At 47.7% G+C, this 27,344-nt stretch overlaps 2 protein-coding genes across 3 annotated transcripts; both read right to left on the bottom strand.

Annotated features, from left to right (window-relative positions):
* Positions 1–31: 31 nt before the first annotated feature.
* Positions 32–5,078, bottom strand: LOC101781956. Of its 2 annotated transcripts, none has more exons than XM_022828334.1 (6): positions 4,653–5,078; positions 2,865–3,392; positions 2,605–2,748; positions 1,805–2,045; positions 899–1,399; positions 32–742 (listed from the first exon to the last, which is right to left on the bottom strand). In XM_022828334.1, the coding sequence occupies exons 2-6, from the start codon at positions 3,342–3,344 to the stop codon at positions 330–332; spliced, it is 1,779 nt and encodes a 592-aa protein (XP_022684069.1). In that variant the 5' UTR covers positions 3,345–3,392; positions 4,653–5,078; the 3' UTR covers positions 32–329. The 2 variants fall into 2 exon arrangements, with proteins under 2 accessions (XP_022684069.1, XP_004976803.1); XM_004976746.4 differs by having other exon boundaries at positions 32–724; positions 4,653–5,073.
* A 9,211-nt stretch (positions 5,079–14,289) lies between these two features.
* LOC105914785 lies at positions 14,290–16,276 on the bottom strand. The gene has a single exon (XM_022828191.1). It carries the CDS (start codon positions 15,834–15,836, stop codon positions 15,330–15,332), a length of 507 nt encoding a protein of 168 aa, XP_022683926.1. The 5' UTR covers positions 15,837–16,276; the 3' UTR covers positions 14,290–15,329.
* Between the last annotated feature and the right edge of the window lie 11,068 nt (positions 16,277–27,344).

Genomic DNA, 27,344 nt, shown 5'->3' with positions numbered 1-27,344 from the left:
GTGAAAACATGAGATTTTCCGGAAGCTGATCTTGAAACAACTTGACCAATAATGATAGGAAAAAAGTGATCAATTCATCACTCCGTGCATTGTTTTATGATGATAGGGGATTCAGCATTGTGTATATAAAGTCTCATGAGCACAGCAAAACTGCAGGGATACTACCTAAAATCCTACAAATGCTGAATCAAGTTTCATCATGGTACATGATAGTGCTTTTGCCAAGAACCTGCTGGTTTAGGCTAAGGCTGCTGGTTCAGTTTGCTGAACCGCAGGAGATCTTCGGACTACTTCTGGTTTCTGAATGTAGGGATGCTGAAATGACCCCTTCACTTCTCCAGGTCGAGGTCGGCCTCTGTGTCAGTGCGTAGCCGCTTGGGCTCCCGTTCGCCTAGGTGCAGTGACATGGCGAGTTCTTCCTCTGATGGGTTGTTCAGGTTGGCGATTTGTCTCGGAGCGTCCTGGTCTTGGCGCACGGGGGACATGCCGACGAAGTTTGAGATGAACTGGCGCTCTTCCACTTCCACATTGGTCACACCTGCGTCCTCCCCTTCAGTTCCAGAGGCTGGAACATCATTTCGAGGCAGCTGCTCAATTTTGATCCCCAGAGGCTCGAACATCTCCTCCACCTTTTCTTCCGGGACAGGAGGGACTACTGTGGAAGACTCCCCAACGGCAGAGTTGGCTGCAGCCACCAGCGCAAGCCTTTGCTGCTGCACGGCATCTTCATTTGGGATAAATTCTGTCAGTTGTGTGTCATTGAAAAAAACCAAAAAAACATACAGATTCAATTTCTGTAATAATAATTGTGAGCCGTGCAATGAATTTTGTAGATATCTGAACGGGCAATTGAAAACGAGAATAACACAGAGAACAGAAAGCCAGGAAAATACCATACCTTGGAGTGATTCATTGGTTATGATAAGATCAAGTTCAAGACGGTCCAGAAGGCGGCCAAGATCAACTCCGCTGGTCCAATTTTCAGGGCCATGGTCACATGTAAGCTTTAGCCTCCCACGGTTTGCTGTGCCACCCCATATTATCCCAATAGGACGTGGCTTCTCACCATCCTGGCCGGTCAGGATAATAAGGCTTCCACTATCACCTTCCAAATCGAATGTTTGGCGATTCTCACCAACAACAAGGAGATCAGTGAAGAAGCTTATTCCTTTCTCATCATTGTATTCAAGGGCATAAGCCATCACAGTTCCAGTTGTGTGACCAGAACTTCTGCCGATTTTGCATACTTGCCTCCCTATGAGGCTATTAAGTGGACACTGCAGATCTATAACCTTAACATCCCCGATGTCACCAACACCCCTAACCGTAGTCGTGACAGTCTTGATGTCAAAGTCATGAGCAAATGGGATGAATGCCCCGTCAGCCCGTACAAATGTCTCTGCAGGTTCATTAGAGCATGGCATGTATGTTTGGGAATTAGAAGGTTATGTACATCATTTGGAATCATCAGCAAAAAAAATATAAGGTAGATGTACTGCTTGGGTAGCATGACGGAAAATAGGCTTTATTTTATTTGTTCAGAAAAAAGGCCCAACCTAAATTTTTTTCAAAGTAAAACTTAATGCTGCTTTGTTTGCAAGTAGTAACCTGAAGAGCAAGTTGATGTTAATTTGACTGACAAAGTTCAATAAAATCACAAATGTCAAACCATGCTTGATATGAATAGATTAATAAATAATGGCATCTTGTGAAATTTTAAATAGACACAAAATTAACCAAGCAATTAAAGCTGTAAGTAATATTGTATTTCCTATATTAACCAGGTAATTTGTAACTGCTCTACCTGGGTTTGTTCCGGCATAAATTCCATACCAAACATCATCTGTGATGAAAGATGTTGCCCTTTCGACAGCTCCAAGATAAACACCAGGCCCAAGGTTGGGTGGCAATGGGTGATACATCTTCTGGTTTGGGTAGTCCAAGTCAACTGCAACATGCCGGTTGGTGAGGAAACCTATCTGCTTGTTGCCAGTTCGCCGTTTTACAATGGCACCCAAAGTTCCAAAAGTGTCCTGACTTGCAACCTGAAGCAGTGAAACAAGATCCGTAAGGAGGAAGTTTTCAGAAGCATGCCCTCTTGAATCATCCATTGCATCAGAGAAGCATTCTATTTGTTTCAGAGAGAACCAATGACCAAGGTAATTAGGTTATAGAAGCAAAGTTCAGTTGCATTATCTCAGATGATGTGTTAGCCGCTGTAGCATAGATTTTACAGGGGATACTAGTTGTAATAGCTTATCAGAACATCCAGCTGGATGAACTGAACATTTGCAGGATTCATAGTAGCTCCTTTAACCAGGCATCTTACATGATTGGACTAGCTGAAAAAGTAACTGTCAGTCCTTAGCCTCCTATGCATGCCGTACAATTATTTTTTCCCTTCGTACTGGTAAAATCATGAGAAGAATCTTGACAAAATTGAATGGTCCCCTTACAAACCACTAGTACAATTTTGTAGTACATGGTTTTGTCTGATACAATCATTGTGCACAGCTGCACAAGTGCACACGGTAGCACAATCTAATTAATCCACATGATATATGGTTCAAAAATCAATCAATGCAGAAAAGAACAAATGTGTACCTGAGAGCCTGAACCAATGCATTCATCACTACCGCACAACCTATCAACAAGCTCAGTGAACATTTGCTCTTTTGGAGTTTGAGCTGGTGCACCATAGTACGAGAACTCAACAACATCAACATCACACCAAACACCTCCTGGACCCTGTCAATGATCCAACTAAGTGAAAGCTATTCAGACCATGACAAAACCAATACAAAGTGCAAAGAAAACAAGCTAGTCCAATAATCAAAAATACATATAAATTGAAGTTTCCCAACCTCAACAATTGCAGGAAGGCATTGAGTCGGATTAAGCCACTTCTTGTGAACTTTGCGAGCAACAAAGACAAGAATCGCAGGGATATCTGTCAGAACCCCTTTCCTGATGCGGAATCCCACTGCCGTCCCAAGGCTAAAACATCGCAATATCTTGCTATGGAAAGCTCTTATAGTCATTAAGTCAAGCAAGCTATTTGCTTGCTGGCCCTTGGGCAACTTGCCAGACTTGGGAAGAAGTCCTTTTGAAAGGTTGCCAAAGTAGTTTGCACGCCCCTCGGCCGCACAATGCTGTAGGTTTGATGTTGGCCATAAGAAGTATGCCGCACTGTTCTCTGTGTGTGTGCACCCAGAAGCAATTGGTTGCATTGATGGAGAACAAGGAAATGACTGTTGATGGTAGCAATGCCCCTCCACATCAAGTGTTGATTCTTCTGATTGTGCAAAGCCTGAGAGCTGCGCCCTGTCGTCTGAAGGCCTCATTTTGCTAAACAGGTTGCCGAGCTACAACAGGTACGAGAAGTTGTGACCCTAAAAATGAAAAGCAACAAGTCAGAACATGGTCTTCAAGGCTAATAACCTAAGCCCTAAGGTAGAAAATGTCAGGAAAGACTCGAAAGATCGTAATCTTGTGAATGCACTTCCAATTTATTGACCCATAATGGATGGGGCAATTTATGGTCAAAATAGCGAATACGTGAATAAACAGCTAGTTGTGGAGCAGCCTGGTATTCTTCAGGAATAAATTCTGAGAGATTGCAAGGAGAGCCACGCAAACAAAGCAACCTGAAATTAGTGTCTGTGAAAGATGCCATTTGAATGGCGCATCTGATATTGTGATATAGAAATAAACAGATAAGAGGAATCTGCAAAAGCCCAGGCTCAGGCCTCCGCTCGGTTGCTGTCTAAAGGCAATGGTGACTTGACAATTTAAGAAATCAGGGCCATGAAGGTTAAGGGATGGTACAAATTCTCTCATTAAACACAGGATTTGGCATAAGTCCTCATGACAACCGCTTGCAATGATAGTCTCATTCCGGGGAATAAGGTAGGACCTACGCGATTTTGGTAGTCGGCAGTGAAAACGAAGTTGGGCAAAGGCATCGTGTACTTTCTTGAAAGAGAAAAGCAGAAACAAAAGGCCCAAAAAGCGCCACCATGAATTGGTATCCGGCAGCCAAAAATCAACCACTTGTTCTAGCTAACTCTGGAAGGCGGGAACGAGCAATGGTCCTTCCATTGCGTTTCTCCAAAATCTGAAAGAATGCTGAAGGCAAAACATGGCAAGCCATCGATCACTCCTCCAAGATTGTACCTCACTTTCCATCGCATTTCAGCACCCAAAGCGGATTACCAGCAACCAGCAGCACCCACACTTTTCCGGTAAAAATGAATACAGCACTCACACTTGCCGATGCTAGGATCGAACTTATTAGGGGAAAAGGGGCTATACAAAAAGTCAAAAGGAGCTAAACCCTGTTTGGCTGTAACTCCACTCTGCTAGGCAACATTAAGAACACTTCGCTTTGGCATTAAAAAAAAACAGAGGAACCTCGCACAGATTAACCACCGGTAGAATGGATACGAAAGCTAAACAGAGGGACTCACAAATGCAATCATGAATCAATCAATAAAAGGATAACCGAAAAAAAAACAGCAGGAAACCAAGAAAGGTAGGAGAAGGCGCCTTCAAGATCCCGCCTTTCTCCATTTCCCGGGCTCGCGGCAGCCAAAAGATCCGATCTCGTTAGGATTTTTAGGTGGGCAAGACCAGGAATTCCATGCGCTTACCTCAAACGGGAGCAATGGCGAGCGAGCGACCTCAGTCCTCCCCCCCTGGCCGCTGGCTATCCATAATTGGGAAATGGGGATGGGAATCTCCACAGTTCAGGGCGACGCCCAGTGGGCAGCAGCCGCCAGCCTTGCAGCCTTCCTGCCGCGCCGCGCAGGCGCAGCGCGCTCCTCGATGCAGCGGCCCCTACTGCCCGCGCCTGTGCGCCACCGCTGTGCACGCACAGCGAGAGGAGGCCCGGAGCTAGAGGCTAGCGAGTGGGGGGAAGCCCGGGAGGAGGAGGAGCCGAGGAGCGGAGGGGGGCGGGAATCTGGGAGGAAAGAGGGAGTGGGAGAGGGAAGGGGTGCTGAGCTCTAGGCTAGGTGATCATGGTCACTTGTCAGAGATGAGATGAACAGCCGCCGATACTGTTGCGCCCGTGTGATGTGTCGACCGCCGTGTTGGTTTGGAGCTGGGGCTGCATAGTCGTCCATGCCGCCCGCATGAATGGACGGCCCGGATCGCCACCGGGGGAGGCGCCGACACGTGGCCCTCCGGGGGCCCCTGATCCTGGAGAGGCTAGGGTTTCATGGTGGAGGTTTTGTGGCAGAAATCCAAGATTATGCAAGTTTCAGTGGATTTGATAGCTGAAATCAGCTGGGCCAAAGGAATCTCGAGCCTTAGTTTTGCAACATCTCGTTTCGATCATATTGGAGAGTTTATCGTGACCGATACAATTTCTTCCAGCATATCCTACAATTTCTTCCAGCATATTAGAGGTTCCAGCATATTAGAGGGTTAGTGTGACCGATATAATTCCGACCAGTACAAAAGATGAGACTCTAGATTCCATCTACTCAAAGTAGAGTGGCTTCTATAATTAGTATGTCGAGGAAAAGGCATTCGAAACCAAATCTAAAGGTTCTTCGTAGGAGTTTGGGTCAAGGAAAAAAAAACATGGTTCATTTCCTGCTAACCATCATATGCCAAATGAAGCGTACGCTTAAAACAGTAAAAAGGTGAAGAAAACACAGGGAAGACCACCACAAGGATGACACAGTCAATCAGGTAATGGCTGCTAACGGTGCCTCCATTTCTGGCCCCGGAAAGCGTCCCTCCCCCTTTCCGTTTTGCAAACGGCAAATCTGGCAGCTTGGTACACCGTACACGGAGAAGCTATGAACAGGCAGGTTGCTGGATGCTGCATCACCGTTCACCCACAAGCACAAGATCGGCAGGCTGGGCCACTGGTTTCAATACCTCTTCGGTGGGGGGGAAAAAAAAGGGGGTGGCCAACGAAGACGAAGACGAGAGATCCCGGGCGGAGGTCGTTGGGAGGGGAGGTAGACCCGCGCCGTCGCTGCACGCGTTCGGATAAAGTTCCGGACGGGTGGTAGCTGGAGCTTCTAGAACCTTCCTCTGATATCAGAACTTGCAAGGCCAGCCTGAACCTGAAAGGACGCCCTTGCCTTTCGTTCTGCTTTCCGGTCGCCGTCGTCGATTGGGAAAGGCGTGGATGGCAACCGCGTGCCCGGATGAGCGACGACCCGAGCTGACGATGATGGGTTTTGGATAAGTTTTCGCTGATCCTGTGAGCAGAAATATCGCAGCACGGAAATATCTGGCTTTCTGCTGCAGTGAAATGAAATTTCGGTGTGAACGAACGTCGGCGACGGACGATGGATGGTGATCGATGGAATATTGGGATCGAGCTGAAAGGGAAGGTGATTGGTGGCTCGATTAGGGTCGGCATTAGTGGCCCGAGCTGTCACTAATCCAGTAACCAATCGCTCCCTTCCTCTTCGGGCTCTCTGAATCCTCCTTTGCCTCGCCCAAAGTGGCAGCAGCCAAGAAGCTAGGTGGCCATGCATGGCAGCCATGGGGGACGGCTTGGAGAGCTCTGGATTTGCCAGCGATAGCGATGGCATGCAATGGCATGCGGTGCAAAACCTGCAGCTGCAGAGGGCATGGCGTGGCGCGGCAGCGGAGTCGCAGCTTTTTTTGCTCCTGAATTTCCCCGAATGTTCTGCTAAAGGCTTGGGGGTCTTGGTCGTCGCCGTCTCCCACGCGAAGAATGCACACGCGGTCGCTGTTCAAGTGGTGATGAACATCGATGGTCGTTGCTGATGGCCGGAGTGGCTTCCTGTAGACGGACAGCGCCGCGACGCCCCCGCGGCGTGTGCGGCCACCCTGAAGCCACGCCGGCTCCCTCCCTCTTCTTACGGGCGGCCGCAATTGCTGCACGTACCAACCGTGCGGTACCCATCAAACGTGTAAATAGCCAATACGTACTCAATTGGAAAAAAAAAGTTGGAGATTGGGAACGAGAAATCGAGCTTAGGAGTTAGGACGATTGGATGGATCCCAAGAGCAAGCGAGTGAAAAGTGAAAACCCTGGGACCATACCCGGAGCAGGAGGCAGGGGGAGCTTTGGCCGGGTGCGCTTTGCACCGCGTGTCGCATACCGTCCCTGCCACGGCGTGCAACGCAGCAGAGGAGGAGGAGGACCGGAGGATAGGGTTTTCAGGGCGCGACAGCAGAGACGCAGCGCAGATTGGGAGACCACAGCCCTCTGCTTGGCCTCACCACCTTTGACCGGCCTGCTCTCTCTCTCTCTCTCTCTCTCTCTCTCTCTCTCTCTTCATGCGCTGGCTGGGCCCACCGCTTGGCGCCATGCCGGAGGGAAGGGCATCCCCAGCAGGCAAGCAGTGCCGCGGGCGCCTCGTCTGATGAGTCGTCTCGTCGTCGCGGCGGGGCAGGCGTCGGATCCGAAACGGGCGAATCGGATCGCCCGCGGACTTCTCTGGAAGAGAACCCCCCGCCCATACAGCCTACGGGCTGTGGGCCCGCTCGAGACAGGGGGAAGTACTGGCAGGGTATCTGGGAACAGTACCCTATCCCGCCCTTTTTCCAAACGCATTTCCCAGGCCAGCAGGCCCCGCCGCTTCCTCTGTCTCTCGAAAATCCCGCGGTAACTTTCACACGAGCCCGAGAGGTAAACCACACGCGGTGAAAACACACGAGATGCCATCAACAGCCTGGTGATGCCAACCTTATGCTAAGAACTAGTATCTGTATTTTCAGTCATCGAAAGCCAATGGTAAAAGGCAATTAGGTAGAAACAAACGTAAAACTACTCATATTTTTGACCGGATGGGGGCAGTATACACTGTATGCGACTGCAGTTTCTTCAGCGACCAATCATCGGAGATTCATTCAGGAATGTGGTGCAGTATCTGTATTTAAGGGAGCTTGTAAAGTTGCTCGTATCTGTATTTTCAGTCATCGAAATCCAATGGTAAAAGGAAATTACTCATATTTTTTTACCGGATGGTGCAGTATAGTATACGACTGCAGTTTTTTCGGCGACCAATCATCGTAGATTCAGGGATGTGGGCAAGTTTTGGGGCGGATCTTTCATCCTTGGAAGAATGTGCTGCGCGACTCATGCCGTTTTGGGGTTTAGTTCACTCCAAAATTCCAACTTTGATACTATTAAAAAAGAAGATTATCCATCACATCAAACTTGCGGTACATGCATGGAGTACTAAATGTAGACGAAATCAAAAACTAATTGCACAGTTTTGTTGTACTTTGCGAGACGAATCTTTTGAGCCTAATTAATTAAGGTTTGGACAATAATTCACAAATACAAACGAAATGTTACAGTTGCATATTTATGGTAAAATGTCAATTTTGCCGCTACCAAATTTGCCGATCCGGGCGAGGCAGCCGCCGGCGACATCATAGTCCTTTAAAGAATGGCATCTCATCTCACAGATACAGCTAGGCAGCTAGCTTGCTATAGCCTTTAAAGAATGGCATCCAATCCTGCCTTTTCGTGTTTTTGGCCGCCACCTTTCCATCACTCTCACCACTACCTTTTTTGCTCTCAAGAAAGTTCGTCTGGGGATCCCTAGGGTCTGCTCATATCATCAAGCGGGAAAGTTTCTCATATTTTATTTCAAAAAAAAGAAGCTTCTCATATCGTTTTGACATTGTTTCAGCACAAAGGTTTTGGCTCCGGTTTTACGGGGATTCAGTGTGCTGGTGAATGGTGAATTGGTGATGAAGAACAAAGCATGATGGTTATGACTGTATCCTATGTCATTAATTCGATCGGTGCAAAGTGGTCAGGGATAAGGCACGGATCCATGATCCATCCCAGAGATCATCAGACGGGACAGCGAAACCCTACTGCAAGGAGCAGCAGGATTAACATTAACTCCCGCGGGGCTGAGAGGATAAGATCCATGGAAGAAAGCTAATGGACTTTCATTACCACTGGGTCGCTTAGTACTGATCTGCCACACGATCACATGGCTGCGAGTGGGAGCTCCTGGAACCTCTCTTCAGGCGTGCAAGTTGCAACGCAAGTGCCAGCAAGTGGAGGGGACTGTAGGGTCCTTCCTGAACATCGTTGTGTCATCATGGCATCATGCATAAAGCCATACAGTCGTTGCTACGGGTTCAGACTTTCAGAGTGGCGCGTGCTTGAAATTCTGGAAGCACTTAGAATTCGGAATCAGAACTCAGAAGTGTGCATCGTCTTGGGTGCATATCAGCGCGCGGCGTTGAGCCTCCCTGTTCAGAAGCATGCATTCCAGGAAAGTTCAAGGTTAGAAGAAATGGCGCCAGGGCTTCGGAATCTTCGGATCTTAGCGAAAAGAAAAGGGTGCATTTCTTGCTGTCCGGGATTTCAGATGTGGACGCCAAGAGTGCACCGTGGCGGCCATGGCGGATTTGGTGGCGCGGCAGGCGACAGGTGGGCTCGCGCGCACGGGGAAGAAAGAAGAGAACGACGAAAAAGCTCTGAGCCTTGGCCCGGCCTGCCTTTATAGGGTCCAGCCCTGGAGAGAAAAAAGAATGGGCCGGCTTGGTTGGGCCCAACCGGGAAGGAAACGGTCGTTCAGAAGCGGAAAAAACAGATAGTCCAAATGAATTTGGAAATTTAGCAAATGAACCCTGAAAATCACAAGAACACCCATAATTATAAAACTAGTTGCAGTTGATTTATTTTTTCAAAAGAGGGGCATCAGGTTCATGTTTTTACATTCTTTTCTGCATCCGCCTCCATCACTCCTCCCGTTCCCTACTCATCCGATCGACCAACACAGCCCGCGAAATGCCGGTGTGCCGGCCACCCCCTGTGCCGCTAGTAACGCTAGTTGCCATGGGCCTGTTCGCTTCAGCTTATTCAGCCGGCTTATCAGCCACCAAACAGTATTTTTCTCTCACAACAAATCAGTCGTTTTGGCTTTTCAGCCGGCTTATAAGCTGAAGCGAACAGGCCCCATGTCCCTACCGTTCAAGGCCTCTTTCAACGCCCATGAAAGCTCGAGATGAATGTTGAAATTCCAGCAGACCATGTGAACTCGACTACTTGAGCATTCATATGATCGATAGAAGAGCTCGAAGGTTTCGGGCACATGTAGTGTAGTATAAGTGTTTTTTGAAAGTTATTTTAAGCAAATTAAATTGGATTTAAAAATTTTAATGCATTGATTAAACTATGCATTTAAGTTAATAAAAAACTCTTGAGTTTTGCTCCAATGGTCCTTCCCATAAAAAAAATGCACGGATCTAAAAGCAAAGAGATAATTCGTTTAATTAATTTTGTTATGGATCACCATTGGATCCGGCACTACCCTTATCCTACTAGAGCCCGATCCAGATTAGTTTGGATCTTATCCTACCATTCGCTCGTGCCGATTGCCAAATGGACGAACGGCTGGCGGCGGCGGTGCCATCATCGGTGGCGACGCTCGGCAGTGGCTCTCCACGCCGTCCTCGGTCCTCGTGCGTCGCGGTTTGGTCTCCAGCCTGATCCGCTGGTTCGCACACAGCACGCACCCTGGATCAGGACCAGCGCTGCCACACCCCGCCTCATCCCCAATCCGGTTTCATCATCGGCAGCCAAAACGCATTCCTACGAGACGTAGAGCTCCGTGGCCTGGGAGAGTACACCGAGAAGAACAAGGCCAACAAACTACAGCCTACAACTCTACATTGCTTCCTGATGTGGAGTTTTTTTGGATTGTTTGTGTGAACCACATTTAAATTCTTAAATTGGACCTGTGCACTTCGCTTAAAGAGTCCTCTTCCAGTACACTAAGGTTCTGTAACTTGTAAAGAGGGAAGTTAGCCGTTCAAACCAATACTAGTGGCATGGCCGGCTTTCTTCTCCGAGCAATACGCGGTGTTCTCATTTCACTAGCACGAAGACAAGTGTATTCTAAATTTGATAGGAAATAGAAAAAAAACAATGTAATATGTGAGAAGAAGCACATTCCCTGGAATCAGATTTTGCGCAGAGAAAAGTTAGCTTATTTGTTTGCACACAACGCATCAAATTGCATGTTGCAGAGCAAGACACATTGTGATCAGTAGTAATATTTCTCGTTGAGAAATGCCCTGGATATTTGATTTGAGCAACCCCTGGCACTGCATCTTGATATAGCTAATTTCTGAAACTGTACGCACATCTAATGGAATTATATATTTAGTTCCGGTAAACAGCAAACACACATATGCCAATCATTTGAACAAAGAAGATGGATCCCAGGAAAAAAGAGTTACATCAGTACATTTAAGGAAAATTATATTAGCTTATAGCTGTTTGCCGAGAAGGAAAATGAGATTTAGATAACCCATGCAAATTCATTTGACAAAAATAGGCAATTAGAGAACATATTTACCATATCTGCTTCATCTTCCTCCTTATCGTAGTCGCAGTGTTGCCATCCTGGGAATCTAGCACGTGGACTGTGAAAGAATTGGTGGAACTGTAGTTGCCTATCTCGGCATACTACAGGTTACGTGTTTATATATGGGAGTACTAAAGACTCCAACAAACCGAATTCTCCTTTGAACAAGATTTACATGAGCCGGACTCTAGACCGACTATATTTCTAACACCCTCTCTTAATTTTAACCTCCTGATGCCACGAGGTTTAGATTGCGCACAAAACACTGAAGTGACCGAACAGGCAAAGCTTTGGTGAATCCGTCCGCCAACTGATCTCCTGAAGGAACAAATCGAACTTGCAACTGTTTCTTCATAACTCGCTCTCGCACGAAGTGGAAATCAATTTCTATGTGCTTTGCTCTAGCATGAAATACCGGATTAGCAGACAAGTATGTAGCTCCCAGATTATCACACCATAGAATTTATGTTTGCTCAATTTTAAACCCAAGTTCAGCTAGTAGCGATTCTAACCAGATTATCTCAGCTGTTGCATTGGCCATGGATTTATACTCAGCTTCAGTACTTGATCTTGACACAGTTGCTTGTTTTCTAGCACTCCAGGATATCAGATTTGCACCAACAAATATTGCAAAACCACCTGTCGATCTTCTATCATCAACACTTCCTGCCCAGTCATCATCAGAGAATCCACTAATGACAGCAGACATTGACTTGTGAATTTTGAGACCCAAACTCAAGGTGTACTTAATATACCTCAATATTCGCTTGACTGCCGTCCAATGCAATGTAGTGGGCGCATGCAGAAACTGACAGACTTTGTTTACTAAATATGACAAATCAGGACGTGTCAGCGTCAAATACTGTAGAGCACCAACAACACTTCTTTATCTAGTGCTATCTTCTTGACCGAATGCCTCCCCTTCATAGCTAGAAAGCTTCTCAGATGCCGATAGTGGTGTATTACATGGTTTGCACTCGGTCATGCCAACTCGGGCCAATATGTCTTGTGCATATTTACCTTGAGAGAGGATTATACCGTCCTTTTCTTTCTTCACTTCAATGCCCAGAAAATAATGCAGCTCACCAAGATCCTTTAATGCAAATTCTTTCTTCAAATCTTCAAGGAGGGCCGACACCGCTTTTGGGGACGAGCTTGTCACAATAATATCATCAACATAGACAAGCATAAAAATTGTTACATGTCCCTTTCTATAAATAAATAATGAAGTGTCGGATTTTGAGGAAGTGAAACCGAGAGAAAACAACTTGGTACTTAACCTCGAGTACCACGCTCTTGGCGCTTGCTTCAGTCCATAAAGAGCTTTATCCAATTTGCATACAAATGTAGGATTATTTGGATCTTCAAATCCTGGTGGCTGTCTCATATAAACCTCCTCTTCCAGAACACCATGCAAGAACGCGTTCTGCAAATCAAGTTGTCGAAGACACCATCCTTTGGAGACCGCAACCGACAGCACAAGTCTGACAGTAGCTATTTTCACAACTGGACTAAATGTGTCCTCATAATGGATACCGTAGCGCTGTTTAAAACCTTTAGCTACCAACCTTGCCTTGTATCTGTCTATAGTGTCATCAGCTCTTTTCTTAATTTTGTACACCCACTTGCAATCAATCAAATTCCTACCTGCTTTATCTGGAACAAGGTGCCAAGTCCCATTACGCATCAATGCAAGGTATTCCTCTTGCATTGCATGTCGCCATTTTGAATCCCCAAGTGCTTCTTGTACTGATTCAGGCTCACCAGTGGAGCTGAACAAACCAGACCGTATCATCCCATCATACAGTTTCTTGGGCTTGACAATCCCACTTTGTGATCTTGTGTGTCGCCTAGAAGAAGCTGGTGCTGTTGGAGTAGCAGGTGACTCGTCAGGGAGTGGCGGCTCACCTGGTGGCTCGCCCGTTGCGCCTGGCAGCCCGCCCATCGGCTCGCCCGATGGCTCGCCTGTTGGCTCGCCTGACAGCTCGCTTGGAACCATCCTGGTGCCCGCGGGAGCCATCGTGGCCCCCCATGCGGCGAGTGCGGGACCGTCATCGTGGGAGCTGGTACGGCGCATGCGTCCGCGTGAAAATCATGTACATAAGTTGATGTAGAATCCACTGCCGATTTTTCCTGTAGATCATCACTAGTACTGGACAGATTAGTAGCATTAGTATTATTGGAAGCAAAACAATTTTCATCCCCGGGATTGCGAAGGAAATCGGGAAGGAGGATAATGTCTTTGCGAAGTTGAGCGCCAGCATTGGGATGAAGCTTAGCAAAGGGAAAGATAGTTTCATCAAAGACGACATCGCGAGAGATGTAGATGCGACCAGTGAAGATATCCAGACATTTAAAACCTTTGTGCATGGAACTATAACCGAGAAAAGCACATTGGGTGGAGCGAAACGAGAGCTTGCGAGAATTATATGGTCGCAAATTAGGCCAGCATGCGCAGCCAAAAATACGAAGGCTGTTGTAATTAGGAGTTTCATGAGACAATCTTGCAACAGGTGTGTCATAATTGATCACCTTACTCGGCAGAAGATTAATAAGATATGTGGCTGTGAGGAACGCCTGATCCCAAAATTTTAAAGGCATCGATGCATTGGCAAGAAGTGCGAGGCCAACTTTGATAATATGCGTGTGTTTTCTCTCAGCCGCCCCATTTTGCTGATGAGTATGAGGGCAGGACACGCGATGGGTGATGCCAATCCGTTGAAAGAAGGAGTGCAGCTTTTCATATTCCCCTCCCCAATCAGATTGGATGCAGATAATTTTCTTATTAAGCTTCCTTTCGACAAGATTCTGAAAGTCGTGAAAAACCTGAAAAACATCAGATTTGTGGCGCAAGAGATAGATCCAGGTGTATTTGCTATAATCATCGATAAAGCTGACATAGTAAGTGTATCGCCCAATAGAGGTAGGAGCCGGTCCCCACACATCAGAATAGATTAAATCAAGAGGAGCACTAGAAACTTTATTCGAAACTGTATATGGAAGCTGATGGCTTTTAGCCCTTTGGCAAGCATCACAAACAGACTCATGATTATGAGCACTATCATGCGGCAAATTATTAGTACTAAGAATTTTCTCGACAATGGGAATAGCTGGATGACCTAGTCGACTATGCCATCTAGAGATAGACGGCTTACTGACTGCATAAACTTGTTTACTGGAATTTCCTTGGAACGAATGCGACGCTAGAGGATAGAGACCGCCTTTACATCTGCCTTGATGAAGGATTTTCTTCGTGTCCTGATCCTTAATTAGAAAGAAATTCGGATGAAATTCAAGGAAAGCATTATTGTCTCGTGTTAATTTGTGAACAGAAACAAGATTCTTCTGGGAGCTAGGAACATGAAGGATGTTTTTGAGATGAAAATCCTTGCTGGGGGTATGAAAAATTGAATGCCCAATATTACTAATTTTCATACCTGAGCCGCTGGCGGTGTGGATTTGATCTCGTCCCGTATATTTGTCACGCACAGTGAGCTTCTCCAACTCACTAGTTACATGATCAGTAGCACCACTGTCAGCATACCAGTTGGTGTCATATCCGTAGCTTGCTTCAGGAGAGCCTGCTGTCTTGCTTGGCTGTTGCTCGTCATCGTCGTAGTGGTACCAGCATCTTGAGGCCTCATGTCCCACTTTCTTGCAGATCTGACACTGAACCTTCTTCTTGAGCGAGACTGAGGTGTTGTTGGTGCCGCCGATCTGGTTTTGGCTAGGGTGTCCGCGACCACCACGGCCTCCACCATTGCCTCTGCCGCGATAGCTTCCTCGCGCACGATTAGAGCCGCGCCCGCGAGAAGCAGCATTGGCCGACGATTGATATTGACCGGCCTCTTGAAACATCTCAAGGCGAAGATCGTACTCCATCAATTGTGAGTATAGATCTGAAAGGGAAATAGCATCCCCACGGCCAAGCATAGCAGACACAAAGGGGTGATAATCATAATCAAGACCATTAAGAATATGAGCAACCACCTATTCGTCGCCAATGGATTTTCCGGCGGCGTCGAGTTCATCCTTGATGTTCTGCATCTTGTTGAAGTAGGCCGCCGTCGTCAGGCTTCCCTTCTTCAAGGTAGCCAGTTGCATTCGCAGGTTGGTGACCCGTGCTCTAGATTGCGCCGCAAACATAACCTCCAGCGCCTTCCATGCTTCAGCGGAGGTTGTCATGGTTGCTACTCCTGCCAGCACCTCTCGGGTGATGGAATTCAGCAGATAGCTGAGGAGCTGTTGATCTTTGCTCACCCACGAATCGTACTCGGGGTTGGAGACTTCTTTCTTCTTGCCGTCCAGCAGCACCTTCAGGATTGGACTTGGCGCGGGAACCTTCCCCTCGAGGATCCGAAGAAGCTGGGCGCCACGAACAGCAGGGAGGAACTGCGCCTTCCACAGGACATAATTGTCCCGTGTGAGTTTCTCGGATACTTGTCCGAGTTGCAGCGACGTGGAGGAGGAGGAGGATGCCATGGACGGATCTTGCATGTGCTTTAGGAAGAGGCAGCTCTGATTACCATGAAAGAATTGGTGGAACTGTAGTTGCCTATCTCGATATACTACAGGTTACGTGTTTATATATGGGAGTACTAAAGACTCCAACACAATTACAAATGAGATCGTAGGATATTCGGTTTGTTGTGTAGATTTACAATCTTAGAGATAGAGCTAACAAATCTATCCTATCTATAACAATCCGAATTCTGTTCAAAGATTTACATGAGCCGAACTCTAGACCGACTATATTTCTAACAGACTGGGCTGGTATCCTGGAGCATGGGGTCACGGCGAGGTGAGGTGCCATGAACGTACCATCCAGAGGTCAGGAGGTGAGGCTGGAGCGCAGCGCGATGTGACTTGCGTGGTTGCGCCAAGGTAAAATGGAATGGAGAGGATAAAAGGGTAGAGAATAGAGATGCTACCTGGATGTCTATGCGCCGCCGCCGTGAACGGCCACCGTCGACGCGATCTTCGGTCTGGCGACGAAATAATCCGGCACGCTGTTCGCATGAGAACCAAGAGAAACAGATAAACGTTCAATCCCTCTCAGGATGGACTGGGTTCTGTCTGGGATGGGATAGGGCCGGGCCCATACGAGACCCAGAATAAAATATTAATAATAAAAGTTAATCAATTACCTCTTTGCTTTAAAATTCGTGCAGTTTTCTTGGAAAGGACCCCGGAGCAAAAATCAAAACTCTTTAGAATAACCTAAACTTTATTTTCATAATATTTAAAGTTTCTATTTCTTCAAGGAGCAGGTGGGAGGTGGCAATAGTGCCGTGACCTCATCGTCCTTCTTTAAAATGAGAAACAAAGAGGTATAGTGCATAATTTGTGGATAGGGACGGAGTTAGAAACTCAAAAAAGTTCGCATTATAGAGGCTTGCATGGGGGCCCTTGCCTCCTCCCTTTGGCCCCAGCCTCCACCCTCCGTCACTCTTTGCGATCAATGGACGTGACGACGAAGTGGGCGTTAGCAGCCTGGTGGTGTGCAAGCACGCGCGTGGTGGTCTTTCGAGACCGGCCGACGAGGCATAAATGGTGCGTGGCTCACTGCTGTCGACATAGGTAGGCGCCGGCGTTCAACTACCGGCCCTTGGACTCCCCTTGGCCGCTAGGCGTGTCCACCGAGGTGTTCCCATGGCACAACTAGGTCGTGGAGTGCAACAGCAAGGTGCAAGTGCGTCGGGCGCCGGAGGAGCAGGTCACCGTGCAGAAGCGGTTGGTGAGCAACAGCGAGGTGTTCGGTGATGGCAACAGAAGGAACAAGATCCACCTACAATACTGTTCTTTACAGTTGAGTTATTAACGTGTACTCCTAATTTCATACGAGTCAGTGACTCAACTAAAGGGAGCACTGGTTGCATCCATTTTCATGGAAGTGGGTGCTCGTGCAGTACCGTGATCGGAGGCTCGGGCTAACAATCTAGCTAGCTTGCAGAATTCTTTTTGTGATTTTAGAATATCAAAATCGTCACGGACAAAACACTGCAAAATTACAGAATATGAGTCAAGAATATCTAATGGAGACACCTTGGTGTGTGTGACTTCCTGATACTGTGCATCGGGTTCACGAGTGGAGTGGCGAACACCCCCACGTTTACTCTTTCCAGTTTCCACCCAACCGAGGCCCCGCCGAGCTGATCGGAGGCAAGCGCGTCGCCGTGGTGGGATCCGGGCATCCGGCAAGTCGGCCCTCGGAACGGTCGCCGAGTGCGCCACCCCAGCAAACGGTGCCACCGTGCCAGGTTCCCGTGCACCATGGAATACGCGAACCGTGCCAGTTTCGTCGGGTGGGGCGAGAACGAGAGGAGGCACGGCGTACGGCGTCGTCGGTGGGGAGGGCCGTGCACCAGCGCCGCCGGGACATGTACAAATGTACAATCCGCGGAGGAAGATGAAGGGGATTCTTGCAGGAAGGCCGGCATCCGCTGAAGTAGATTTTTTTTTTCATACTTTCATTCCAAAAATTGAGCAATAGCAAAGGCTTCTTGTTTTGAGTTCCTGCGCTTCAGATCTTTACAGAGAAGAAATGTACAAGAAAGCTTGCTGACCGCGAAACCGGTAGCACGCAGTTGGCCTTTTGCATGCAAAGGGCAGGAATACAGGAGAAAATAATTAAAGAAAAAAAAGACTTCCAAGATCTCTGACTTCTCCCTAAAAGGCACGCCGTCGAGTCACCACCGACGAACACACGTGTGCTGCAGACCGGCGGCGGGAACCGCAACCGTGCTGGTCTGCTCGAGCTGGTTCTGCACAAGGCGCCGACGATCATGACAATGATAGGAAGGCTTCATCAGCTTCTGCATGTTTGTTGTTTGGCGCCGGAACTGTCGGGTCCGTGACAACATTCCCGTCTCAGACATTTTTCAAATTTCCAGTCAGCCAACCCTTCGGCACTTGGATTGCAAAGGTTTAGGACCTGTTTGCAAAGGTTCAGGCACTACTCATCTGAAGCAGCTCTACAACCGGAAGCCTCCAAAATCAAAGCTCGCACATCCCGGAATTCCAAGCTCAATGCTTCAAGTCCCTGAACCCTGACATAACTTCCTTCCAGGCTCGCGAAGACGAACGACACGCCGTACCTGTTGCAGGCTTGCAGCAGCCCACGGCGGCGCCGTCCCTGCGACTGCCTCCCGGCTGAGCGATGATTCCGATGCCGTTCTGGCACGGCTCCTCGACGGCGTCGTTCCAGGCTGCAGAAATCGACGGCCACGTCACTTGCCAAAGCAAGACGAGCCACCGGATAGCTAGACTGGAGAAAAGAGATCGCGCTATTCCTTACCGAAGGGGAAGAAGGCATCGCTTGCCAACGCAGCTTAGCCTCTTCTCCTGGCTCTCTCCCATTCCCAACATGCACTTGTTGTCATCTTTAATACACGAATCTTGGTCAGAGTATCGGGGCATTCTCGGGTTCTCATTGAGCCACGTCATCCGAATTTTTCGCAGCCGTCCGATTCCTGTGCTGTTTTAGAGCGGACCGTCGAACCACGGGCAAAGCAGCTTGCTTCGTCAGACGCCTAGAACCTCCCTCCGCCTCCGACCAACTTCCTAACCAACGGCCGCGGTCCGTGGCGCGGAGAGCCCGTAAGATCCGATGCTCCACCTGCCGCGCTTCCCTCTGCGTCTGACGCTGGCCTCGGCCCTCCGGTTGCCGCGCCGCCCGCCGGACCCCGACCTCCATCTGCCCTCTTGTCGCCCGTGTTTTCCCTTCGCCGCCTGCCGTGCCGCCCGCGCCTACCTTCCGTCCTCCGCGTGATGCGCCAACCTCCCCCGTATCGATGGCGCCCCTGTCGGCGCTCAAGAAACGAATCGCGGAGGAGTTGACACGGAGGGAAAAAAAGGAAGGGACCTTCCGCCCAAGGACAACGACAGCGGTGATTTGGAGTTGTTCAAGCTGGGTCTCTGTTTTAGTTCAAAAAAAAAAAAAGCTGGGTCTCTGCGTGCAGTCCAGGATTCCATCCTCTGCTGCTCACCAAGCTCGGGCTCTGATTTCAATGCCTCATTCGTGGACGATGCACACCATGGTTCTATTTCAATAACTGACCAAATAGCCATGTTTCTGCAGAAACAAGATTGAAATTATGAAAGTGGCCATATATGCAGCTGACAATGAGATCTACCTGATGAAAGAAGAAAATAGGAAGAAGGGAAATTCAGGCTACTGTCCTTTCCTATGTATTATATGACGTGGGTCACACAGACATCCAAATAAAGCAGTAGAAGTAGAAATGAGATGAAGAAAAAGGCAGTGCTCACACATAAATTTAACTTTTGAAGCAGATGTTACTTCTTATGTAGTTAACCATATGTGTTTGTGACGTATGTCTACCATAAGTTTCTTAGCCCAAGGTAAGCACCACCAGCTGAAGCTTAGGACACCCCGCCTCTGCACAAGTACCATCTTCCATTGACAATATATAATCAAGTCAAATGTGATTGTAATCTTATATTTTCCCTGAAAACGATAAAACTTGTTTGCTATTTTTGGCAATGGCTGTTGAAAATTAGAACTCAATGATATGCCCACCCACTGTGCAATTTTTTGAGTCTGCTACATCATTACTTCGAAGTATGTATAATCAAAACACAAAGAACAAGCATCTCAATATCCTCTGGTAGAAACTGTGTGAACTAAACTGCAATCTTATTTGTTCCATTGACAGCTCATTCCATAATATACAGTCAAAAAGGCTGTTTGACTGAATACCTGAATCAATCATGCTTAGTGCTCTTCATCCCCATCTCCAGCCGCCTTGATCCATCGCCACAGCAAAGCCTGCCGGATATGATTGCCATTTGGCTCTTGCATAATATACGTAAACATTTTGGGGACAGGACCACAATATGTGCTTGCATTTAGCCTCCAAAGTTTACTTGAAGTGCATGATGATAATATCATCAATATTTCAGAAACAGAAATGTAGAAACAACCTAAACAGTAGTATGTTCTCCTACTAAGCTTTCTTGGTGCTTATATTTTGTCTCTTGCTAAGTACCATTTCCAAAACCTCTCGTTACCTTCTATCAATCATTATCAAGCAAAAGGTTCAAAATGACCAAAATCTTCTATCAATCATTATCAAGCAAAAGGTTCAAAATGACCAAAATGCATTGGCCATCTCAAGTAGGCGCGGCAACAGCCGCGCCACAGTTTCTGCGAGCTCGACAAACTTACACAGGAGTACTCCCTCCGTTCCTATTTACGAGGCGTACACACATATCAAGATTTAAAGTTTACCATCTTTGACCAATAATTTAGTTAATATATTTTTATTTTGTAATGTAAATTTGACATAGTTGGATTTGCAATCAAATGTACTCTCCAATGATTATAAATTTATAACTATAAATAATATAATATAAGATAAATGAATGGTCAAAGTTTAATTTGGAAGATTGTGCCATGTCATGCCATGCCTTAGAGTACCTGAGAAGAACACGTGAACATGAATAAAGAATTATTATTATGCTTCTTAATTTCTTATTGCTAACAATATATTGCAGGCCTGACAGAGAAATGGTGGATTCGTGATATTGCCGGACGAGCTACAGTCAACAGCATTAGGCAGTATGTCCAGCTTTGGCATACAATTACCACTGTCCATTTGCAGACCGGCGTTGAGGATGTCGTCTCATGGTGTTGGGAGGCCTGCGGGGTATACTCCGCTCGATCGGCATATAACATGTTCTCCCGTGGATCCACTGATTCGCCGATCTACATGATAGTGTGGCGCGCTTGGGCACCTTTGAAAGTCAAGTTCTTCATCTGTCTCGCGGTTAAGGGCAGGATTTGGACCACCGCGAGGTGCAAACGACACGGCTTGCAGAATATTGTCGAGTGCAACCTCTGTGGACAAGAAGCTGAAACGGTGGATCACCTGTTCGGCCAGTGTGACTACTCCCACCAGGTGTGGCTTCAGGTTGGGCAAATGACCGACAATCAGTTCCCGGGCCTCACTCCAAATTCTACCTTGATTGACTGGTGGCTGTCTATCCGTGGAACAATGATCAATGCCAAAGCCAGAGGCCTGGATTCCACAGTCATGTTGGTGTGCTGGAGGCTATGGAAAGAACGGAACGGCCGAGCCTGTAACACCTGCCATTTTAGTCATCAAAGTGACTTTGAAGAATTGGAAGCAATTCGAGAAGAAAAGAAAAAGAGATTGGCCGAAAATCAAATTCGGATCAAATTTGGCCGAAATTCGAATTTTGAATTTGAAATTCAGAAAAATTCAGCAAAAATATGGAATAAAAGTGTAAGAGTGATTAGAACTTGAGGATCAAGAATTTGGAACAGAACCGGTCCAAAATATCCCAAAAAAAATCAAAGAAAGAAAAAGGAAAACTGAACTTACTGTTCATCGTCCGAAAACAGGAATTCAGAAAAACAGCAGCAGAGTCTGTTTTCAAAATTGATTTCGGATGAATTTTTCAAATAAGTGAATCAGGACAACTATACCATGTTAAAGTATGAACTTTGGATTACTAGAATTGGATGTTGTTGGCCAGGAACAGTGAAGGGAACGAATTCAAATCCAAGCTCAAAGTCAGCACATTATCACAGTTGACTGTCCTGCTGAAATGACTAAGTCCGAAACAGCAGCATGTAAGCAAGTTTGGAGCAAAATTCAACACAATCTAGTGCAAGGGGTATAGGTGATTATGGGCAAAATGGAATCCCTGGATGTTGTAGAACACAATTGGGAAGAAGTTGGACTACAGAAAGACGATTTGGACCATCGAAATGAACCACTAAGTCGGGCAAATGATCACATCAAATGACTGACGAAACTGAATGGAAGGGTAAAAAGGGTTCAGTCATTTGCCCGAGAAAAATTCAAAATTGAAGACTTTTGGATGTTTATCTCGAGCAAAGGTTTATAGATGAATTGGAAAGCTCGAGATTATCTACAACTTTGGTTAAGACACATGTGCACCGTCGGATTGGAAATCGACCGCAATTTGAATCTGAAGTTCGCGCGTCAGAAAAAAAAGGAGGGGAACGGTGACAGAGCCGAGCTCGACGTGTCGCCGCCGCCGCTCTCGGTTGCTCGCCAGCGCAACGGCTACGCCACCTCCTCTCCACGCAAGCCTATGGGTAGACCACGGTGGCAACCATGCGCGCGGTAAGTCGTTTGTATATTTACCGCTCCCGCGCCGCCGTTTCTACCGCTGCCTTTTACCGCCGCTATCGCCTCTGTCCAAGCCGCCGCCGCCGGGCAAAATCCTCCCACCACCGCAGCTCCCGTCGATTCCCTCCGTCCACACCTCCGCCCACATCCCACCAACAACCCTAGCAGCTTGTTGCCCAGCTTCTTTGCCGGCACGCCTTAACCCGCCGCCGTTTCTGTCCGCCGTCGCCGCGCCTCCCGCTCACGGTGAGCACCCCCTTGCGCCGGTTCCCTTCCTTCTTGGGTAGTCTTAGGCAAGTCCTTAGGATACTAGGATGGTGTAGTAGCAGTCGTTCGAGTAATTTGTGCCGTCGTCGTGCGTAGCCGCGACCGGCCGAAGGTGCCGCCGCCCGCCGCTGTGGAGGGAATGGCTCCGGCCATCTCCCGAGGAGCTGTTGCCGCGCGCGGGTACGTGAAGGTATAGAGGTGCTGTCCTGACCTAGCTCCGCCGCCGGTAGGGCGCCGACCGGCGAGTCGCGCCACCCCCTGTCGCGCGCGCATTTTGGTGGGAGGAGGAAGAAGCGCCTGGAACCTTGGGCCCGCGCGTCAGTGAGAAAGGAGAGGAGGAGAAGAAGGCCGGGGGCGCGAGCGTCTGTGGGCCGGCGTGTCGGAGGCCCAAGAAAGCTGGGGCGGTCGACCGTGGAAGAAAAAGGGGCCGGAGGCCCAGTAGGAGGCAGGCCGCGCTCGCGAGGGAGAAGAAAAAGGAAGAGGGCCGCCGGGCCGTCGCGAGTGAAAAAGAAAAGAAGGGAAAAGGAGAAAGCAGCCCAGTAAAGGCCCGACCGGGAGAAAGAGGCCGGCGGGTAAGTGGAACAGGAGAAGAGTGGGTCCGCGCTGTGGGCCCAGCGCGCGTGAGAGAGGGTAGAGTTGAGCCGCGTGAGAAAAGTTCCCGGGGGTGTTTTTCGGGAAAATTAGATTTCCTTTAAGAATAATTAGTTTAAAACCGAATTTCACCATTTAAATCACAGAAATTTCTAGGAGTGTCCAAAATTAGTGAAACCAATTTTGTTAGGCTTATTTTATTTTCCTTTATGCATTAAAATTTTTACACCCTAGAAAAATAATAAAAAATTGGGTATTTATTTAATGCCTTTCTTTTAAGGTAATTAAATAAATACTTAATCTTTATAAAATGCATAAAATATGAAATAACATTATCATAAATACAAATTATTCTTAACCCATAGGAAATTAGGTTTTCAAGTTAGAAAATAATTATAACCTTTTCCAAAAATAAAAAGAAAGGCCTTAAGTAATGTTAGGTAAGAAAATAAAAATTGTGGGTTAATCTTTTGGGGTTTTTGTGTGTTGGCTTGCAACTTTATCATGATAAATTGTATAGTCCTTGTTGGCTTGCAACTTTATCATGAAGGAAAGTTGTATAGTCTTTTATTCAAAAATTTGCATCCCTAACCCCTGCATGTGTTGTGCTATAGATTCCGAAGCACCAGAAGGAGATTATTTGGAATTTTCAGAAGGATCTTCGGAGTTCCAAGAAGTCTTCGAATTAGTCCCCTGCGAGGCCAACCCGTCGGATAATACTAACTTTTTAAGCGAACAAGGCAAGCCCCGGTGCATTTATACCTATCTATTTTGGAGTTATTATTTCATGTGTCCAATTATCGGTTATTTGCTATATGTATGCACTAAGTCTAGGAGTTGCTTGAAACCTATTCTTGTGTATGATCATGCCTTGTTTTAAGGACATCTTTGCCACTTGTTCAACCCTTTAGAAGATAACCCAAGTCTAGAATTGCTTAGTTGCTTACATGCTTGGTTTACCAACATTAAGGAAAACTTTTGAGTCATACATGTTGCTTATGGAAAGGTAACTTGGAAATTGAGAAGCGGATAGAAGCTAGAGATGTAGTTCTGTCTGCTAGATTAATTTGGTTAAGGCCCGATTCGTTGTCTTAACCTTTGATCAAGTGATAAGCATCTGATCACTTACTGGGTATGGGACCAGTAAAGCCTAGTAGGTTAGTAAACTCTCTGATCGGGAATATTTCGTACCCACGCTTGACGTGCTGGAGATTGGCAGGGCGTAGCCTGAAACTCACATGGTGATCGGGCCAGATGTGGGGTCCCGTGTGAGGGTGCGTCCCTGGGTCCGGGTAGTCTTATTCCCAATCATTGATGTTGCTAATCGAAAGGTTGTTATGTACGACCTGGACAGTCGTATAAAGCTGATGATCAGGGTACTCTCCTGCAGGATGTAAATGGATCCGGATCGCCGCAATTCTCGGTTATGAATGCACTTGATCACTGTTGAGCATCATAGTATAAATTCATGAATAATATATCTTTTTGATAATGTTTGATGTATGACTTAATATCGATTGTTGCTTTTACTTTCTGCTCATCATTTAGAATGGTTAGGTAATAACTTAACCCAAATAAAAGATAAAACTAAGGTATCACTTGTAGTAAGCTTTTCGGCAAAGGTTGTATCAGCCAAGTACACCAAAAGCTATGATATACATCCAAAGAAAGCTATTATATTGGTTAGTCGGGTAAGACTTGCTGAGTACCCCATACTCAGGGTTATCCCTTGTGGCTATCTTTCAGAAGCTCCGCAGGAGTCTACAGAGGAGGAAGCCCCGAAGCCCTAGGGTATTGTTATGAGTCTCACAATACCCTTAAGAAGAAGTTTTTAAATGCTCATCTCTTCCTGAACTATTTATGTTTTAAATCTTAGAACTCTGTCTAACACTGCACTGTTAAGTTTGCTTCAATCTATGTTCTGTAATAACTCGTACCTTTATATGTATGTAAAAATATAATATTTGTTGATGTTATCCCATCGCGGATACTATCCTGATGTATGGCTATGAAATACAACGTGGATCTTTCGAGGAGTCTTAGGGACACTCGACGGATGACCGGATTTATACTGTTTTAAATGCGTTTCGAATAATTGCTGCGTCGGCAGCAATTAGGCGCATTTAAACCAGTTTAAATTGGACGGTTCCGCCACAGAGCTTTTGCGACTGATACTGCTAGGACACCGCAACAGCTCCTGCCGCTCATCGTCGATGAGGCGTCGCTCTGGGTTCAAAGTGGTGCATGAAACCTTGAAGCTTTCGGCTGGAAGCCCCCTGATTGTTAGCTACCGTCGCAAACTCTAGGCCTTAATCTCTAGAAGGAGTTTTTTTTATTAAGCTATGTAATCACACTGTCTAAATCCCTTACCGTGTGCGAGAGCCCGGTTAATAACCCGCGTTGTACAAACGTTATATTTATCTTTCTCTTAATTAAATGATACGCAACTCTCCTGCGTATTCTAGAAAAACATATTGCAGGCCTTTGTACCATTTCAGGAAAATGTGTGATTTCTTCAGCTTTTGTTACATTGACTCTGCATCTTCCAGGCTGGATCGCAGCCGCCTGCCACCCCGCCGCTGCGTGGGCTGGTGTCCCGAACGCCGATCACGGCATCGCCGAGTTCCAGAATGGCAGAAACCATCGTCGGCCGCCAAATTCCGCATGCGCGCTGCGACTGGGCATCGGACGGTATCGTATTACCATCCGATGGCCAACGCAGCAACGCCCAAAGCAGCCAAGGAACGACGGCACGGAGACACCGACTACCGATTGCCGAGGCACCGAGCCCTACCACTCCTCCGTCCGTTGCGCCGCTGTTGAAACAAAAAATTCGTGAAGAAGAAATCGATGGAAGAGATGATGAGAAACCGGATCGACGGCGAACTTGACCCAGTGGGGAGGAGGCGGCGAACGAGGCGCAGCGGCGCGGTGGCTGGTGAAAGATTTCATTCAAGGTTCGGCAGAAGCCCCGGCCGACGGGCGGCTCGCCATCGACGCCGGCCGCGGCGGAGGAGGAGGGCGGGCGTAGTTTCCAGAAAACCCCCCGAAATGGATCGCGCGATAAAAATATTTACAACAAGACCCCTGAGTATTGTCAAAAAAAACCCTAAACTGGATCGCGATTAACAGTGGCGATCCAACTATTTACATATGAACCCCTACTATTTTCAAAAACTCCTAATTTGGATCGCGACTAATAATCGTGATCCTATTATTTACAAATAACCCCCAAACACTTTCACTAAACCCCCTAACTTAATTCGGATTTTGTACCTGCTACACTCTGCTCTGTATCTCTCGTGGGCTCGTGGCCCCGTCCGCCGACCGCCGTCGAGGCCCGCAGGCGACGTCGATTTGCCGGAGATCCGCTAGCCGTGCTGCACGCGGGTTGCCCGCTTGCCCCGACCATCATCGCGCTCCTCCATGCTCCGCCGCCGAACCCTCCGCCGTGTCCCCCGCCATCTGACCTCTGCCAGCCCGCCCGCCGTGCGTCGGAGCGTTGGACGAGGCGGCGCCGGAGGACGACCGGCGCGGCCAACAAGTCGCACGCATGGAATTGGTGCGTTCCGAAGGAGGCGGAACGTATGCTGCGCATGCCCCAGGAGCGGACCGGCGGCGGTGCCATGGCCACCGAGCTCCTGTAACATCCTCCTCATGAAGCCGTACATGTAGTCGACGACGGCGGGCTTCTTCACGACGCCCGAGTCCCGCCGCGCGCCCACGATGGTGTTCCCCAGGATATCGACGTCCATCCCGCCGCAGTGAGGAGGCTCGGCGTCGTCAATGGCGAGGGCCGCCCGTGCATCAGCGCCGCCAATACCTGGTACAACGACGAGTCGACGACCTCTGCCGGGAGTCCGGGACAGGGTAGTACAATCCGCGGAGACACCTACGGGTCGGCTGACATTGCCGGCATCCTCCCTCAGCAAATTCCACGCAATGCCAAGAAACCTTCTAATCTTAAAATGTAATATTTCTCGCTCAAGCAACTCAGGTG

Source organism: Setaria italica, chromosome VII (genome assembly GCF_000263155.2).
Source record: "Setaria italica strain Yugu1 chromosome VII, Setaria_italica_v2.0, whole genome shotgun sequence".
Classification (NCBI taxonomy): Eukaryota; Viridiplantae; Streptophyta; class Magnoliopsida; order Poales; family Poaceae; genus Setaria; species Setaria italica.
This window is presented reverse-complemented; position numbering and strand designations above follow the sequence as displayed.